Source organism: Siniperca chuatsi, linkage group LG20 (genome assembly GCF_020085105.1).
Source record: "Siniperca chuatsi isolate FFG_IHB_CAS linkage group LG20, ASM2008510v1, whole genome shotgun sequence".
Lineage (NCBI taxonomy): Eukaryota > Metazoa > Chordata > Actinopteri > Centrarchiformes > Sinipercidae > Siniperca > Siniperca chuatsi.
The window spans coordinates 23332040-23352321 of record NC_058061.1 but is presented as its reverse complement, the minus strand read 5'-3'; the positions used below and the strand labels follow the sequence as shown (position 1 = coordinate 23352321).

General features: G+C 38.9%; 1 protein-coding gene across 8 annotated transcripts in view; it reads left to right on the top strand.

Moving 5' to 3' along the window:
• Positions 1-20282, top strand: part of LOC122867168 (rho GTPase-activating protein 23-like) — a 101700-nt gene that overhangs the window by 59902 nt on the left and 21516 nt on the right. For 3 of the 8 annotated variants that reach the window (XM_044177582.1, XM_044177584.1, XM_044177580.1), the window contains exons 1-4: positions 2384-3842; positions 17320-17511; positions 18288-18318; positions 18558-18653. In XM_044177582.1, coding sequence (XP_044033517.1) covers positions 3627-3842; positions 17320-17511; positions 18288-18318; positions 18558-18653 — 535 coding nt within the window. In that variant the 5' untranslated portion in view covers positions 2384-3626. Of the gene's footprint in view, positions 1-2383; positions 3843-17319; positions 17512-18287; positions 18319-18557; positions 18654-20282 lie in introns of those variants that run through there. The other 5 variants (XM_044177583.1, XM_044177581.1, XM_044177587.1 and 2 more) reach the window with 3 other exon arrangements.

Genomic DNA, 20282 nt, shown 5'->3' with positions numbered 1-20282 from the left:
GATTCATTGATAGATTTGATAACTGAATTTGATTAAATGTGTTGTTTTTACTTTGGTAGTAGGTGCTTTGTATTTGTGTACCATGACCCGAACTGAATAGAGATTCAGACAGCCAGAGAGAAGCGTCCCTCCTCACAGCCATCATGTGGTTGGTCGCCCTCATACTCGAGGCATAAAGAATCAGGGCAGAACAGATGCATATTTTCCTCTTACTCACACATCACATTATGTTATTTTTGTTCTGGCTTGACTACTTCATGATTATGAGTCCTCACAGTCAGGAAAACGTTGTCGTAAGTGCACAGATTGGTCACAGTGTTTCTCCCAAACCAGTAGTCCTCAAATGGAGAGGCATGCACAGTAATGCCAGAATAATGTTCACTGTAGTTTGTTCGGTTTCAGGCAGCATAACTTGCTACTTGCGTAGGTTTTGTTTTACAGTTGTAATATAGCGAAGGAAAGGTAAAGAATATAAAGGAATGAAGTAGAAAAGAGAGAAGGAGAAAAAGTATTGAAGAGGAGAAATAAGAGAAGAGAAAAGGACAGCGAAGGACAGGAGATGAGAGATGCAGAGTCTGCTGGATGATGTTTGCATGGATGTCGGCCTCGTTTAGCGTCTCTACATCCCACTTCTCTCTCTTTATCTTCATTCTTCCTTTTTCTTGCTGTCTGTCATTTTAGCTGCGCTCAGGTGTCAGTGAAAAGAGGACTAGGGGCTGACAGCACTGCTAGAGCTGCTGTGGAGGGCTAGAAGAGGATGGACACGTGCACACACACACACACACACACACACACACACACACAGTCTGCCGTTCACATTTAGAGTTATTCAAGAAGCACAAACATTTATTCTAGTTGACAGTTTGGTTGTAATCATTTTTTACTCTCTCAGACACTCACTTATTTACAATTCGGTTAGAACCACACATACACACAAACGCACGGACTGCTAATATTGACATTATTAATCAAAGGAACAGTTTGGTAAATACACTTAATTGCTTTCTTTCATAGAGTGAGGTGAGAAGATCAATGTCAATCTCATGTCTGTGTGTATAAGTATGGAGCTCGTTCCAGGACATGGTCAGCCTAGCTTAGCATAAAAGCTGTGTCAGAAATTGTTTGTTCACTCATTCACTATTCCCTTTCTCTATAGTGAGCAATAAGTTGGAATTTTGGCCATTTTGCATCATCACTGACATGAAATGTTGCACGACTTGTAATTCTATCTATCAAATGCGACGCAATGCATTGTGAGATTAAGAAAAAGTAGTGTACATGCCATATAGTCTTTGAGAGTACAGTCTAGACCTGCTCTGTAGGAAAAGTGCACTGAGACAAGTTCTGTTATGAATTGGCGCTGTATAAATTGAATTGCATGAATTTCACACTGAGAATTTGGATACTCGAAGAAAATGGCGACAGGTAAATGCAGTGAACATAGTAACAAATAGTTTGAATAATTTCAGACACAGCTAAACACTGGAAGCAGGGGGAACAGTTAGCCTGGCTCTATCCAAAGTTAAAAAATATGCTGACCAACGCTTCTAAAGCTCAGTAATTAACACATTGTATCTTGTGTGTTTAATCCATTAATTAGGGAGCTTTAGAGGTGTTGGTAGGCATATATTTTCCTCCTGCTTCCAGTCTTTATGCTAAGCTTGGTTAACCACGTCTCATCTCCAGAAACATATTTAATGCACAGATATATAATTATTTTGTCAATTAATCGATGGGTCCACAAAATGTCAGAAATTAGATTTGACTTGATTTCTTCATAGCTCTACAAAACACACCATGTTATGCAAGGGATAACATGTTTAAGTGTTTATTTCAACATGGCCCCAGATGTAAAAAGACAAACATTAAGCATTTAACATAAAATTGAACAATAGACTCTCAAAACAAAAACCAACATTGTGCAAAATAATACATATCCACATCAATACACCTATGTATAACAAAAACAGATTAATAGCTCAAGTAAAATTTCATTAATAACCCTCACTCCATAAATAAGCACTGACCTGACCTCTTGTTTTTGTCCTCCTCATGTTTGCTTCTGGCTACATTGTTTACGTTAGGCATTATATATGAATGCACACTGGCCCCGGTGTTGTAGTCATATTGAGTGTGGACAGAAAAAAATGTGGAAAATGCTCATCTTAGGTTCCCAGAGACCAAGATGACATCTTCAAATTGCTTGTTGTGTCCAACCAAAGATATTACTTTGATATTTAACAGAGAAGCCAGCAGATCCTCGCATTTCAGAAGCGGGAACCAGAGAATGTTTGGTATTTTTGCTTGATCATTTATTGCTGATTAATGTTCTGTCGATCTAATAATCGATGAATCAAATAATTGTTTTAACACACATAGTTCATAGTGTACCCTGGATACCAACAGCAGCATCAGCCCCCAGGTTGTGAGTCTTAAAGGAGACAGGGAGACCCAGTACAGAGAGAGAGAGAGAATAACATTGCTTTCCTCTCTGCCAGTGGGCTGGACTATGTTGCAAAAGGATGAGAGGAATGTGACTGAGAGAGAAAAAATAGAGACAGTGCGGGGATGTCAGCAAATAGACCCAAGGGAGAGAGAGAGAGAATGAAAAGAGAGAGTCAGAGAGGCATGGCAGGCAGGGTTGAGAGGAGGGAGGACTATACTTAGACAGCAATAAAGATAGTCAGCCACAGCCAATGCTGCCAGCATGGAGGGGGACACACTGGATCTCTTAGCAGCAGCGTGGGATTCTTTCCAGTTCTAAAATCTGGTCTGACAAGAAACTGCCTTCTCAGCTCAACTGGTCCAGGGATGGAATTCAACTGGTCTGGGATGGATTCGCTTCTGAAATCCAGAGACGAACACTAAATTTAAGCCAAATCGCACAGCAGCAACTAACCACTACTTCAGTGAAATGAGTATGTTTTTTCTGACATGGAGACAGTTCTACTCTGAAAGCTTTGAAGAGGACTAGTTGAAATTTGAGAGTACTATAGTTACCTTGGGGTCAATGCTATTTCACATTCAAAACGCAAGGATGCTATTCAAGCCTAAGAATTCCTCACCTAGAACTGTGAAGTGGACTAAATGAAAGCTGAAAGAAGGCAAGAAGAGGTTGAGATTTGTTGAACAGCTGTTTTGATCACAGAAGGCCCAAGTCAAACCCAGATTGGTAGAAAATGAGGACTAGCTAGAGACAACATGGTAGACGACTAGACAAAATATGACAAATTAAGTCTAATCCAATCAAAAATTGGATGCTTTCCCTGGCTTTGGATGGGATTGTCATGGCTTGACCACCTATCCATTCTGATGAGTTGCCCAAAAGAAGATATACACAAATGATGAAGCTCAAGCTAAATCCAACTCAAGGATTACAAATTCACACATTCAAGACTTGGTGTTCTGCATCCATAGTGCTGACTGTGACACTCCAATAGTAGATTTACTGTATAGACGTGTGTTTTCCTGTGTTGGTTTACCCTGGATTGTCACTTTTGGCCATGATGCATCAAGCAGAGATCGTGCTGAGGTGACCAGATATCACAGCTGTGGGCTCTGAAGCCTTGTGGCCCCTGGTGTGTACAGTACATGACAGTACATGTGCGTATGAATGTGGAGGTGCTATGCTGAGGGTGTCGGGTGTTGCACCAGCTCCAGTGGGCCACGAGTGGCGATTTCAGTGTTCTGTCGGGGTGGACTGTAGCGACACCGAACCTCGCTGCATCTGGGTGGCAGTTTTAAGGGGTGTTTCACCTCGTGCCTCACCCCAGCTAACCCCCATCGCATCACCAAGAAAACGGGGCTCCCAGAGGGTCATACAGCGCCATCGCTTGTCCTGGGTAAGAGGGGAAGCAGTTTTGGGCTGAAACTGCCAATACTTGATTTCTTTCTTGCCAATATTCAGTACTATTAATTTTATTCAGGTCAAGGGTCAAAGACATTTTCTTGTTAGGATTGAAAAGAATCTGAAACATGCTTTAGATCATCATTGGACACTAACTTTACTCATTTTAGGCCAGACTTATGAAATTCTATTAGGATTAACAGGTCTTTGAGGAAGAGCATCCGATTACACCTCTTTAGGTGGGAGGTTCTTACAAAAACATTATCGAACAAGTAGATGATGTCATCTATGATGACAGTTTAAGGAATTGATATTGAAGTTATTAATATATCTTTGGCCTTCTTGCACTCTTTTTGTTAGCAAAAAGAAAACAAGATATTTTTATACCATTGATGTACCAAATTATTGGATGTACTGAACACTGGTCCTGATGCTCCCTTCTAAAACTGTTTCTAGGTGTTTTTGGACAAGTGCTTTGTGCCCGTATGGGTCAATGTCACAAATACGTCATAGAAATTTGTCAGAATAGGCAAGAGAAGGCAAATGATTCTAACACTTAAGTTTTTGTTGGGACATTGTGAGGTACCCCAGATGCTGCATCAGTTGTACTTTACTATGGTAAAATACATTGGATAAAAGCAGGTCTTGTCGTGCCCGACATTCATTTTATTCAATAATGGCCTGACCCCACATCTGTCGGGTCAGGCGGTGTGTAATCTGATTCCAGCATTAGACCTTTTAAGAGGAACTGTCATATTTGGCCGCAACTCATCGCTGACTGGTTTGGTTGTCATGGTCTTCACTGCAATGCTCCCCTAAACAAAAGTGCAGGGAAAGATGAATGGTTCTTGTTAAGCATTTGTAATGGTTTTGTTTTGCCAATGAGGGCACTTCTTCAGAATAGTGGAAGCTTGTAGGTAGTTTACTTCAATCAGCAGGATAATGTAGAGCTAGTGGGTTGTTGGTGATTAAAGCATTATTTTGAATGATGACTGACTTTGTGTACTATCTTCTTCATGTATATCACTTTTTCATTACCAAACTTCTTAAAGCTGAATTAATCAGCTTTTTCAGCCACCTTTGGGGGGCAGAAGACCACAGCAAGCTGAATATCACATACACATTTGACATATTGTGGCCTTATAAAGTTGATATGGCTAATGTGTTAGCAAACGGTCATTAACAAATCTAAAGTCGTGTTTCTGGCGACCTGAATAATTTAAGTCCAATATTCACTCTCCTTTTAGCTTTGTTTTGGTCTCCACCAACTCCTGAGAAAAATATCTGTCTTTTTAGCTGCTAAATGTTCCACTATGTTCACAAGCTGGTTGCTAACTTTGCTATTTGGTGCTGGACAGATACTGTGCAGTGCAGTTTATCAGAGCTTTTTCACTGAAAACAACTGCCAGCTACTGCTGGAAATGAGGTTGATGAGAGCTGTGAGACTCAAGCTCTAAAAACAGCCGTGACTGTCATCGTTCTGAAGGGTCCTCATCTCCTGTCTGATCTGATGACTGTGGACAGGTGTGCTTCGGGTTGCTTCTTCCACCATCTTGCTTTAACCTTTTCTGTCTGCTCTGATCAGTGCAAGAGAAGCATACCATTATGAACCGTCCCTGTCCTCATCCACCATGTAGGTGTCCTGGTTTTATCACAGGGAGCCAAAGTTCGTGTCATTGCCATCAACTTTAGGGGTGACCTTAATCTTTGTCAGGATAGGGGCTGCACAGTGGAGTCGAATAGAATAGCTATTACCAACCTGTCATCATCTACAATTTGGAGGAAGATTCAGCATGTTGTGTTTGATTCATTTGTGTGTGTGTGTGTGTTATGTCATATCTCTGTGCCTCCTTTAGGTGTTATGTAATGTAGCACTGTGGGGGCATTTTCACTAGCAGAGGGGAAGGGAGATGAGGCTGATGCCCTCACTACGCACTGAGATTCATGTAGCTTTATATAAAATCTTGTGTGTGGTTGTGCTTTTACATCATCTGTTCAAGTGTGCATCAAGGATCATACCTTTTCCAACACACATGTTTGCATGCTGGTAGAGTGACTGTTTTAGTAATCCCGCTTCTTGTATACACCGTGTGTGTGAGTGTGTGTATGCAGGGTGGATGTGTGTCTTTTTGCATTGTGTCAGTCTTTCTCTCTCAGTTCAGCTCATTCTGCATTCTGCTGTGGTCTGACTGTCAGATGAGCTAAATCATTTCAATACCCAACAATAAAGGTCTGCAATTCAATACTAAATGCAAGTGAGCAAAATGAAGTGACTAGTGCAGTAGACAGAAAAACAAGTAGATTGAGTGAGTGGCCCATGTTAATGATGAGCTATATTTGAGTCAGCACAACGAGTTGTCCTCAGGCAGAGTGTTCAGGATCAGGTAAGGACCGAAGAAACCAAATACAAACAAAATATTATATAGTAAACAATATCATACATTAATTATATTTGAATTCCTTTTATGAATGAATTACATCTATCATTTTTTACTACTGTTTGTAACTTTTAATGAATTTCATCCACAAGACAGAGAGAGAGATTTGAATGAATGAGGCATAAAGATAGTCTTCCTGACTGAACTTACGATGAGCTTCATATCAATTGGAAGTATCTTTCTTGCGTGCAACACATTATTTTTTTTTCGGTCAAGTTAGCAATAATAAATATGCAACGTCTGGTTAGAATTTTTCAAAATAAAGCTTGCTGAGAAACATTTCAGGTGACTGTTGCCGTTTAGTTTGGTTTAGGCACCAGAACTACTTGATTAGGTTTAGGAAAAGATAATGGTTTGGGTTCAAATAAATACTTCCTTAAAACAATCAATGTTGACTATTGGTTTCACACAGGAAACGAACCCCGGTCTCGAACCCCGATGATGATCGGATGATGATCCGAGTGACATTCAAATGGTTGCAAACTGCAATTTCATTGCTAGATGCCACTAAATCCTACATACTGGACCTTTAATGGCTTGCTATATTGTTTTTGTATAAAATCTGTGTAGAGAGGAAGGTCTGGGTTTAGGGCTCGACAGTGCAAGCATTTTATTTGCATTTGTCACTAAAAATAGATATGTGCGAACCGTAATATGGATTTAGGAGCACGTGAGTGAATAAAAACTATTACAAAATTCAGCCCAAGCGACGGGGAAGAGGAGATGGACGAGGAAGGCGACAAAGACACACACACACACACACACACACACACACACACACGACAGCAGAGCAGCAGAGAGGCTGCATGCAGACAATGAACCATGCGACATTTCCACCTGTTTGTCCACGATTGTTGTTACAACTACAGTGTGCTTGCTAAGCTAATAGCGAATCGTTCCGAACAAACTAAAACGAAGTCTATCTGTATGTTCTCTTTATACATCGATGGTATGTAGCCTAACTGTTTATCTTAGTTTGTCAAGAATGTTAAAATTTGGCAAATTCTGCTATTTATGTTACTGACATTTTAGATTTGTTTCCAGTGAAATATTATTGAGTGTATATAGTGACTTTACTGTTGCTGCGCAAGAAACTATTTGTAGTTATATGTAAAATATAAATCAGTTCTAATCCTGTTCTGAATTTCTGCATTAAATTATTATTAAAAATGATAATTTAACGAAAAACATTTCTTTGGTATTTGGTAAATTTAGTAAAGTAATATGAGCCGGGCCGATAACAGTAGGAATAAGATAAAGATACAATCCTATCAAATCCCTTCACTATAAGCCTTGTTTAACCAATGTTGTTTTGTGATTATAATTTTTTATGGCACACAGTGCGATCACTCACAAAATGTGACGGATTACTTCAGGACATTAGAATTAATTAATCGGTTTCACTTATTTTCTTGCGAATGTCTGAGTGTAATGTGAAAAACTACAACCTGTGTGTTTTTAATAAATATTGTCGTCATAATAATTGACAAAAATTATGTGAAAATGAATAGTTTTTAGTCAAATAACATCCAGTTTCCTTGGGGGAGGACCCCACTGGACTATTGGCCTTGGTGAAGGTCTGCGCTCTCCTTCTAGTTATAGATGTGTTCATATCGTTCATACCATTTATACCGTTTAAAGTAGTTTAAAGTATAAATAATTAAATAAATTGTTAAGCAGAAATAATTAAAAACTTAGTGTACTTTATTCAAATAAAGAATAAAATAAATTATTTTGCTTGAAAATGTCTCCTCCTATCCCTTAATTAAGGAAAAACATTATTTGATGAATTTTCATTGCGCTCTTAAAGTTCTTTATGGGCTCCTACATTTTTCAGTTTAGGAGCACAAGAAAGTTAGCGTCAAGCCCTGGGATCAGGAGACAGGAAGGTTTGGGCAGGAATTTCACAAGCTCTCATTATCTCCAGCATGAGCATGAAGTTAAAATGCAGTTTTTAACCAACAGCAGTACTGTAACACAAACCCATGTCCCCCACAGCTTGCCTTGGGCCTCTATTTTTTCCCCAATGAGGCCTGAGATAAGAGCGTTGTGTAATTTAGCGAAAATACAAGTTTTTGGTGCAGAAAAATAAACAGAAAAAGCGGATTATACTTTTTCCGATGTGAAAACCATATTAATAAGAATAATTTTACAATATGAATTTATCTCACAATATAGCAAATGTATGAAAAATCACATTGAGTAAACAAATTGATTTTCAATGCAGTGAACTATATTCCACTTTTCTCCATTACATCAGACATTACTCACACATGTAAAACATGAACTTAGAAATAGTTTTGTTTTTAGTTTTAACTATAATTTGCTTGAAATCATTCATTTGGACAACAGAGATTTGTAAAATTATAACAAAATATGATCATATAGTCATAATACATAGGTCCACAATAATAAAATAATAAATATCCCTCTAATTGGAATCCACTGTAACTGATATGAATTCAGGTAAACCACAGGCTCCAGTTTTCCATGAAAAAGGAAACTACAAACGTTTTACAGCCACCTTGAAGGTCTAAGGATTTTTAAAACCTAAAAATCTATATTGACTTTAATCTATTCAATTCAATTTCAGTTCAAATTTATTTATATAGCGCCAATTCATAACAGAAGTTATCAGAGCAGGTCTAGACCGTACTCTTTAGAATATTATTTACAGAGACCCAACAAATCCCACCATGAGCAAGCATTTGGTGACAGTGGCAAGAAAAAACTTCCTTTAAGAGGCAGAAACCTTGGACAGAACCAGACTCAATGGTGGGCAGCCAACCGCCGCTGCCGTGTTAGGTTTTAAGAGAGAAAGAGAGAGCGAGAGATGCAGAGGTTTAGAGAGAGAGAGGTTTAGAGATAGATAGATAGATAGATAGATAGATAGATAGATAGATAGATAGATAGATAGATAGATAGATAGATAGATAGATAGATAGGGGTGGGGGGGTGGCTAGAGAGGGAAGCACAATGCAAATACCACCTAGAATTTTTTTTAAATAGTAGTAATGTGATTGTAGTGGTAATATTAATAAATTATTATTATTAATAATAATAATAATAATGATGAATGACAGCTATAGGAAAAATAATGACAGTATTAGTAACAGAGCCAATAACAACAACTGTAGCAGGAACACGGCAGGTGGCCCACAACCACAGATCCAGTCTCTGCAGCTCTGGAGGCAGAAATACCTGCTGAAAGCGACAGAAGGAGAGAGGAGAGAAACGAGAAAGCACAAAACTACAGGAGAGAGAAGATGTGAAGTTAGTAACATGCAATAATGGGATAAAAATGCATACAGATGGAGAGTGAGAGAAGGAGCGAGGAAAGAGGTGTATCATGGGAAGTCCCCCGGCAGTCTAGGCCTATATCAGCATAACTAAGGGATGGTTCACGGCTCACCTGAGCCAGCCGTAACTATAAGCTTTATCAATGAGGAAAGTCTTAAGCCTACTCTTAAATGTGGAGATGGTGTCTGCCTCCGGAACCCAATTTGGGATCTGATTCCACAGAAGTGGAGCTTGATAATTGAAGGCACTGGCTCCCATTCTACTTTTGGACACTCTAAGAATCACAAGTAACCCTGCATTCTGGGAGCGCAGTGTTCTACTCGGGTAATATGGTATTATGAGATCTTTAAGATAGAGAGCTTTGTAGGTGAGGAGAAGGATTTTAAATTCTATTCTGGATTTTACAGGGAGCCAGTGCAGAGAAGCTAATATTGGAGAAATATGATCTCTTTTCCTAGTTCTTGTCAGTACAAGTGCCGCAGCATTCTGGATCAACTGGAGAGTCTTAAGGAACTTATTCGGGCAGCCTGATAAGGAATTGCAACCTAGAAGTAACAAATGAATGCACTATTTTTTGGCATCATTTTGAAAAAGGATGTGCCTGATTTTTGCATGTTGCGAAGGTGAAAGAAGGCAGTCCTTGAAGTTTGTTTCATGTGGGAGTTAAAGGACAAATCCTGATCAAAGATAACTCCGAGGTTCCTTATGGTGGTGCTGGAGGCCAGGGCAATGCCATCTAGAGTAACTATATCTTTAGATAATGTGTCTCAGAGATGTGTTTGGGGCCAAGTACAATAACTTCAGTGTTGTCTGAGTTTAACATCAGAATATTGCAGGTCATCCAGGTCTTTATGTCCTTAAGGCATGCTTGAAGTTTAGCTAACTGGTTAGTTTCTTCTGGCTTAATTGATAGATATAATTGGGTATCAGCCGCATAACAATGAAAGTTTATGGAGTGTTTCCTAATAATATTGCCTAGAGGAAGCATATATAAGGTGAATAGAATCGGTCCAAGCGCAGAACCTTGTGGAACTCCGTGACTAACTTTGGCGTGCACGGAGGACTCACCGTTAACATGTACAAACTGAAATTGATCTGATAGATAGCATTTAAACCAGCTTAGTGCGGTTCCTGTAATGCCAATTACACGTTCCAGTCTCTGTAATAGGATGTGATGGTCAATGGTGTCAAACGCAGCACTAAGATCTAACAAGACAAGTACAGAGAAAGTCCATTGTCTGATGCAATCGATCTATAATTGAGTCTTAAATGTTTACATTTCTTACAACAGTTTTCAGTGCTATTTTACGTCAAAGGAAAGAAGTGTTTGAATGTTTTGGTCTTTTTTCATTGCTGTTTCTTTGTATCTAGCACCCTTTTGTTTTGTGGTAGTGTGCCAAAGTTTTGGGAAAGGAATGTCCATTAAATGTAAAATTTGATTCCCTGACCTTGCTTTGTCATCCGGGGGCCCAGGCTAGACATGACGCAAGACCTGCCATCTCACTTGCAATGCCTTCCACTTCAATTTTTTTTTTAATTCCCTACTACCCCACTTATCTTATTTATATCTCACCCCACTCACACCACTTACCCAACTGAGTGCGTGCTACTGCTATCAGGTTCAATTATAGTAATTGTTGTGCATTTTTGTTTTGTTATGCATTGTCCATGTTGTCCATGTTCTTTGCACTGAATGTAAACCACACATTGCTTAATTTTTGTATGTTCTGTTCTATCTCGTCTTTCAATAAGAAAAGTTTCAAAAAAGAAATGTAATGAACCAAGCAACAGCATATTAAGTTAAAGGGACTCAGATAAGGATAATGTCAGTGTTAATGCACACAGACTTGCACTGAGTCATCTGGCCAAGCAAAGAGCTGTGTCACAGACAGCAAAAGAAATCACATTGTTCAATAAAACACACTGTGGCATGTTGGCATTTCACACTCTGAGTGGGTGAGCAAGTAAGGCAAGTGTGTGAGTGAGAGATATGGGGAGAGAGAGATAAGCGTGTACAGCATCTCACCTCTATGTGAAATGCCACCTGCAAAGATGTCGGATGATGAGGAATCTAACACAACAATGTACCCAATTATCTCGCACACATGCAGAGATACGACTTCAAGCTCTGGAGCTTCGCACAACACAACTCTCAACACACCCACAGCCACTCATACAGAAATGTCAGTGGGCAGGAATCCTCTATGGTTTTTTCATTGTTTGTGAAGCCTGAAGGTGAGGATAATATATGTTATGTAATGCTATAAGAGTGGGTCATTTAAAAAGTTTGAAAAAGTCAGTAGGAAGTGTAAACCTAGATTAGATAATTTAATTCTTTCAGCACATTATGCGGGTATATGTTAAGCTATAAATCAACCAACAGATTCTGTCCATTCACTGATATTAAGGCAAGGTCTGGTTAGAAAGCAAGCAAACATCACAAACTAACACTTGTCAGTGATTTGATAAGAGTTAATATAAATGATTGTTACTTGTTGGACCATATAATGGAAAAAATAATCTAAAGTGATTGGCTTCCCTCTGGAAAGTGTGTATCTCTTCCCTGCTCTCCTTGGAACTATTCTTAGAGGCGAAGGTTTCCCCAAATCACGCCTCTGAAGGGCTCGGCCATCCACTTCCTGCCTCAAGAAACAGGCTTCCTGTTGTTTTCGTATGGGATGAATATCGTCATATCTTGAAACTGAAAAAAAAAGAAAAGCTTAGAAAGGTTGAAACTCAGTGTTTGAAAGCTTGAAATCTAATAAAAAAAGGTTTGGCAAGATTGAAACTAAGTTTTGAAGGCTTGTATAATATAACAGCCCTTGGCTTGGATAAGCAAACGCAGAGAGTCTCAAACTGACGCTTTATTTTTCTTCTATTCACCCATCATCATCTCAGCCACCGTAGAAAACACAGTGAAAACCATAAAGAAATGTACAAAAATGTCAATTTATATTTATCTACATACATTAAGAATAAACAGTACAAGATGATTGATGAGTTAAATACATCTTTTAAAATAATTAGCAACAAGTGAGGACATTCTTGAATAAATCTATAATAAATCTCTGTAGTGGCACACCTCTAGTTAAGTACAAAAATGTTCACAAGCTAATTGAACTGTACAAATGTTTATGTTCTGATTCACACTACAATCATGAAGCTATTTAGACAAACCTTATTATAAGCCGCAGCATAAATACATTACACCTAAATCTATAACACACCAAATTACTTTCCTGGTACAAAACCCAAACTTACATACATTTTACTTCATACAAAGAAAAAACAAATCCAGTGCTGCTGAAACGTTAGATAGCGTTACGCTAATAAAGCAAACAAAATGGAGCAGGGAAATGTTTCCCTCTCTTCAAATGAACAACTCTTCCCGCAGTACCTGTAGTAAAAGCAATCAACTTCACATACCTCGTTCCGCTCACCAAGGGTGTTAAACCAGGATATACAAATAGTTTTCTCTCAACTTTAACAAGGTTTTCGTCTCAGGTTAAGTTGGGCGTCTCTTCTACTCTCTGTATGTTTTACTCTTCCGTGGACGGCGTGCTAGAGATTTACGGCAGGTGGTGAACTGGCTTTATTTAAGACAGGGCTTCCTATAGATCTCTGCACGGGCAATTGACCAAACAGCAAAGGATGTCTGCCACCTTGTGGGAAATACAGCTAACTGCGCAATGAGTTTTCCAAATTAAAACTGATAACATAAATAACTATTAAATAACAAACTTATAAAAGGAAATGTAAATATAAAAGGAAATGTATGAATAACAAAAAATAAATCTGACAAATAACAATGATAGGTAACGCTTTGAAATAAACCAGTATGAACTAGCGGTCAGTTACACATAATATTTTGATAGGCTGAAAAAAAAATTCACATCTCTGTAAGTTTCAAATTTGTCACTGTTCTCCCGATGTATTAGTTTGTTTTCCAGGTTTGAAACCTTGTAAATGGTGATCTGAAAACTGGTGTGCATATATTGGGAAAAAAGTTTTGAAATGTTGAAACTTGAGTTTCAAAAGGGTGAATCTTTATTATGAAAAAAAGCCCTATTATCAGACCACGGTTTGTGACTCATGAAGTTATTGTTATTAAGTCGGGTCCGTGTATCATCCGTTTATGCTTATGTTGTGGGTTTCTGCTACTGCTCTACTCTGTGCATGCACCTTGCAAGAAAAGTGGAATTCTATCAGTAATTTTAATGATTTGTGAGGAGAATTTGTGTTTATATTGTGTTTAAGTGTATTAATCTAGGAAACGCTCCTTATGTGCACTTGGTCACTCCAACATTCATAACAGGCTACAGTCCATCTGTCATCACTGATGAACCTGTTTATTATCTCTGAGTAACAGTAGTTTTTCAAAAAATAATTTAAAATTCCTTCAAATTGACCTTAATTTTCAGTTTCAAAAATGCTTTACAAACTTTTTCTTTGAATCTGCGTGCTCCCACGAGCTAAGTGCACACTGCAGACCAGACTGTGCATGCGCAAAGTGGAGAAACAGTACAAAACTAAATAACAGAAAAACAATGAACGGATGACACGGACTGGACCTGACTTCATCAGTCACAAACCTTTTTAGTGTTCTCTGGAAACACTTTGTTTTGTGTATTTGCAGCGCATTTGTGTATTTGGTTTGGCTGACCCCGTTGTAACCCCCACTCAGGCTTCCACAGATTTGTCAGTGTGCCTCAGTAACTATTCAGCCTACGAAATGCAAATGTGTGTGAGACAAATCTCCACACGCATTTGCAGATCTCTGCCACGGCAGAAGTGTAGCAAAAGTCACATGTAAAGTTGTGTTGTAACTGATGAGCAACACAGACTTAGACTTTTTAGCCATTAATATCTATGTACGCATTTACAGATTTGTCTTCACAATAACAAATCTCAGTACACTTGTAAATCTGAATGCAGATTTGGAGATTTTCTTTATTTACATTTACAAATCTAATTACACACACACAGAGTCTGAGTACACATTTACAGATTCCTGTATACATTCACAAATCTCAGTACACATGTAGAGATTCTTTTACACATTTACAAATCTGATTACGCACACACGGATTGAGATACAGTTACACAACTCTCCACTCACAGTTATAAATAGTTCTGCTACAGTAATGGCCCCATATGTTTCATTCATGCACCATCAGTGGTGTGTACATGAGCTGACCCCATCCTTTTACTTGTGTTGAAAATTTTAGCATTGATGTTTTTTTGTTTAATCACCCCAAACTAATGATCAAGATCCATGTTGTTATGTAGATAACTGTAGTTTCCAGGCATGCTTGAGCTACAGTATATCCCCTTATCATAGTGGATTACCAACTGAATTGTGCTCAGTGTTGGAGAATCCACTGTGTGTTTGTATCTGAAACACTGGCTTAATTCTCCCCTCCTGTAGCCTATAGAAATATCAGTGGTTTTTAGTCACACTCTTTGTGAAGTTGTGTGCTCCCTTTGTCTATTGTTTATCTGATTTTACAGATCAGTGTTTATGAGCCCTAATACTTTCCTGTTATTCCATGACTGTTATTTATAAACGGTCTAGATTTTTAACTCTGCCATTGTTGGCTGGAGGTAATAAATGTGATTATAGGTGAGATTGTTGGTGAACTAGAGCTTCCTCTTTAGAGAGAGGAACTCTCTGAGAAATTCCTGGCATTGATGGAATCTTGGTCGGATCTGGGCAGAGTCCTCAGTGAATGGACCCCATACACCGACATCCACTTCCCTTATGTATTCAACTGTACAAGATACAAGATTTATTGATCATGTTACAACACAGGGTTGTATAACACAATTTTGTTTTGTAGTTCTCTTTATGCTACTCAAAATAAATGATATACAGTAGATCAGTGAGTAAATAATAAGTCATAGAAATGAAAACTGTTTTACATGGTGAGTGCTGAGGATGAATTTAGTAGTCTCACAGTCTGAGGGAATGTAGTGGTAGTGGTGATATTAATAAAGTCATAATAATGATAGTGATAGGAATAATAATGATAAAAATAGTAATAAGTCTAATAATAACAATTGTAGAAGCAGTTGTCGAGCAGGAACACAGGGGCAGCAGGTGGGCCACAACCACAGATCCAGACTCTGCAGCTCCGGAGGCAGAAATACCTGCTGAAAGCGACAGAAAGAGAGAGGAGAAAGCACAAAACTACAGGAGAGAGAAGATGGCGAGTTAGTAACATGCAGTAATGGGATAAGAATGCCTTTGTAGCCTGTGATGTTTTTGATCGCCTGCCACATAACTTTGGTGTTGTTGGTGTTGAGGTCTCTCTCCAGTCTCTCCTGATGGCTCTGTTTTGCCTCCTTTGAGCTTTCAGTCTTGCACTGGCGGTGCTGTAAGCTTCCTTGTCTCCTGACCGAAAAGCAGCTTTTTTGGCTCTGAGTAGAGCCCTCACCTCTCCATTCATCCAGGCTTTCTGGTTGGGGAATGATTTTATTGTCTTTGTGATCAGCACATCATCAGCACATTTGCTGATGTATGATGTAACTGATGATGTATATTCCTCAAGGTTGATGTGGTTCTGCTGGGTGGCGGCATCTCTGAACATGAGCCAGTCTGTGCACTCAAAACAGTCCTGTAGAGCTGCCGTAGCATCATCTGTCCAACACCTTTTTATCAGCTGGGTATAAGTAGGCAGGAGAAGCAGGGAAATATGGTCTGATTGACCAAAATGGGGGCAAGGGAGAGCTTTGTAGCTGCCAGAAATGTTCGTATACACATGGTCCAGTATTTAGGTAAAATAGTTCTGAGGTCTGTTTGATTAAAACCACCAGCTACACTAAAAACACCATCCGGTTGTTTAGTCATGTGACTGTTGATGACCTCATACAGTTCCTGAAGTGCATTTTTTGAATTTGAATCTGGAGGAATGTAAACAGCAGCAACAAAAACACTGGTGAATTCTCTGGGCAGATAATATGGTCGACATCTTAACAATAAAAATTCCACATCTGGGGAACATTGTCCATTTACTTTAACTGCGTTTGAGCACCAAGCATCATTGATGTAAACACAGAGACCGCCTCTTCTCGTCTTACTGGAGTCTTGTGTTCTGTCAGCGCGGAACAAACTCCTCCCGTCGAGTGCGATAGCTTCGTCCGGGATGTTGTGATGCAGCCAGGTCTCAGTAAAGATGAGGGCACAGCAGTCTCTGATTTCCTGAGTCTCAGCTCATCCATTTTATTTTCTTGCGACTGGACATTAGCCAGGAGTAGACTGGGTAGTGGAATAGCCTTAGCTCTGACCTGGGTTATCTTAGATCTCTGTTTTCTCTCTTCCTGTTTTGGTCACACCGCTTGCGGTGACGTTTGGCCCGGCTGGTCTGGTTGTCAGAATGGGAGATGCCTTGAGCAGTGATCGTCTCAAGGTGCACTGCACTTAATCCAATCCCTGCACTTCCTTTTCCAATGTCGATGTGTATTACTGTCATAAGTAATACATGCTTCAGTAAGGCGAGAAAATAACAAATTAAAAGAAAAATGTAGCAAAGTTTGAAGGAACTACTTGCTACCGCATCTTCATGCGCAGTCGTTGCCATGGTTCTATGGTTGAATACACAGTCACACACACAAGTTGAATGGAGACCCCTGAAAAGGATACTTACGATTTACTTGTAAGACTCACATGGTAAAGTTAAAAAAAAGGAAAAATAAGCATTACTGATCTAAACATCCATCTTCTCTCCTCAATAGGCTAAAGGGTGGCGAGATGGCATGGTGTCGTCCAATGAGAACAGGCGCCGGCCTCTGTCATCGGGTGAGGTGGAGGGCGTGTTGTGGCAGGGCCCACGGACCATTTTCCTCCAAAAGAACTCACAGGGATTCGGCTTCACTCTGCGCCACTTCATCGTCTACCCACCAGAGTCCTCCCTCCACAGCATCAAGGTTAGTGGACTGCTCTCTCTGCTCTTTGGCCTGGACACAAAAAACATTGGATATTTTAGCTGAATTTGATACAGTCTGATGTTTAGGGAAACTGACTGCCCGTATAAAATAAATAAGACAGTGGCTCAAGCAGCCAGTAAAGAGAGAGAGCGAGTACAAACATTAGTATTTATACACCTCCATCCCATTAAAAGTTAGAAGGCCGATTAAGTCTTCGTGAAAATTATCTTTCAGGAGATCTGTATAAAAAACTGATATTGGACATAGGTTGCTTTTAAAAATAAATGTATAGCATAAATGTCATTAAAGAGCGTAACATTTTGATATTTGAATGGTTTCTGTAGCTAAATGGATGCAGTGTAAGAAATGGAGTTTGTTGAAGAGGAGAGAAAGACAAAGGCAGACAGACAGCAAGAGTGAGAGACAGAAGGACATAGAGAAAGAAACACAGACAGAAAGACAGAGAGAGGCAGAATGAGGTGTGTGTGTGTGTGTGTGTGTGTGTACGTTCCAGCTGGGACACACAAGTATGCCTACATGTCTTTCTCCTATACTGTATGGTTTAAAGGTCCATGAGTTGAGGGCTGGGATTTCCTACTGTAAGTGAAAGCAATGAATACAACAATGCATGTCCTTAAAGAGCTGAACATTTTGATAGTTGAATGGTTTCTGTAGCTGAAAGTATGCTGAAGGAGTAGCGATCCAAAAAAACATACGGAAGAAGAATGAAAATGTGGTTCTCCTTTCTAACAGCTGCTCTGTTGTTTCTCCCACAGGATGAAGAGAATGGAAATGCAACTGGAAAAGGTGAGTGTTTCATGTCTCTGACTTTATCAGCCACACACTCTTTGCCAATGTTTAGGCATTTAGCTCTAATGAATCAGTACCATGGTTTCTTGTAAGTGGGGGCTTTTGTTTCCATGTGAAGCTGGAGCTGATTCAACTTTGTGGGTTTTGCTGATATTTTCAGTACAGGAAATGTTTGCTAAATTTGGATTAAGTTAGGATGTGTATACACATAATCTGTGTGTGTGTGTGTGTTTAAGCAGGTTGTCAGTGGTCTCCTTTGGAGCCAATGGACACCATCTTTGTGAAGAGTGTCAAAGAAAATGGCCCCGCCCATCAAGCTGGACTGTGTACAGGTAGAAGACACCCACATCCACACACACACGCGATAAACATAAGATACAGCAGAGCTTAGGACATCACACTAAAGTCTCTCTAATCAGTGTCTTCTGACTGTCCAGCTGCCTAAATCCAAATAAGACTTCACTTCACTGTCAATTATTACCGAGTGCCCACAGCAATAAACTTTCCAGACTTTTATAAAAGCTAAACGACTAATAAATCAATGTGCTGATTGTGACCTGTTCAGGAAGCGATCTGTAGTCAATCTGTATTAGATTATATATATATACATATATATATATATATATATATATATATATATATATATATATATATATATATTATATATATATATATATAGACAGGTTGAAAAAAAGAGTTGCGACACACTTGATGGTCACGTGGTTCATATAGCTCTCAACAGTTCCAAACAAATCCGCGCTGTCAGCCTGTTTGAATGGTTTCCTGTGGGACAAATCGCAGCAGCAACTATATTTCTAGAAATTTTCCGTCAATATTAATTATTAATATTAAAAATTATATTAATAATAAAAATTAGTTATCTTATGTTAAGACAATCACATAAACATGTACAACAAGTGAATATAAATGAATGCCAGCAGCTGCTCAATATAAGCCAATCTCCCCCCACCCCCCTGTCGCCAAATGCTTGCTCATGGTGGGATTTGTTGGGTCTCTGTAAATAATATTATAAAGAGTACGGTCTAGACCTGCTCTATAGGAAAAGTGCAATGAGAGAACGTCTGTTATGTATATGGCCCTATATAAATAAAATTGAATTGAATTGAAAGAAGTTTGGTCTATAGTGCAAAATATACAAGGTAACCATTTGCATTCAATAAAACATTTTATTATACAATATGTCCAGAGAGAGGGTAGATAAGTTGTTCCTTGAATGGGCAGTGTTGGGATTTACAATGGTTAAAGGGGCACCAAATTGAGTAGGTGCAATCAATTAAATTTGGCTATCAAAATTATCAAAGATAATCATAAATAATAACTTTAATTAATAAAGTCCTCTGGGGAACCACCCTTAAACACAGGAAAGGATAGCCAAATTAATTGATTTAGTCTCATAAACTACACTAAACTATCAATTTGTAACTTAGATTAATAATTAAATTAATAACTATAACCAAAATTACCATTATTAGTGAAGGATTTGGAGTTCAACATAGAAGAGGTTGGCAAATTATTCACTCTTGTGCAACATTATACACAAGCATTTATTAAAAGATAATAAAGCAAAACACACAATATGAAGTATAACTCTAAATGCACTAAGCTAAAGAACAAAAGGGTGTGTGTATGTGTAAGATCCAAAATGGCTGCTTGGGTCCAAAATGGTGTCAAACTAAAGAAATCTAATTCAAAATGGCGGCAAGGCCATGTATGCTAAAGAGTATGGCTCTGTTAAAGGGCCAAATTGAAGTGTATGTGTGAACTGTGTAGAATAAACTGTCCCAGGTTAGAAAGAGGATAGTTAGTTGTGTCCTTGTGTCTGTGTGAACATCACTAACATCGACTTAGCATGTGGCTAACAGTGAAAACACATCACAACAATAAAACGTCCAGTGGGTACATTACCAGTCCATAAAGGAAGAAGTTGCTTTGCGGTCATC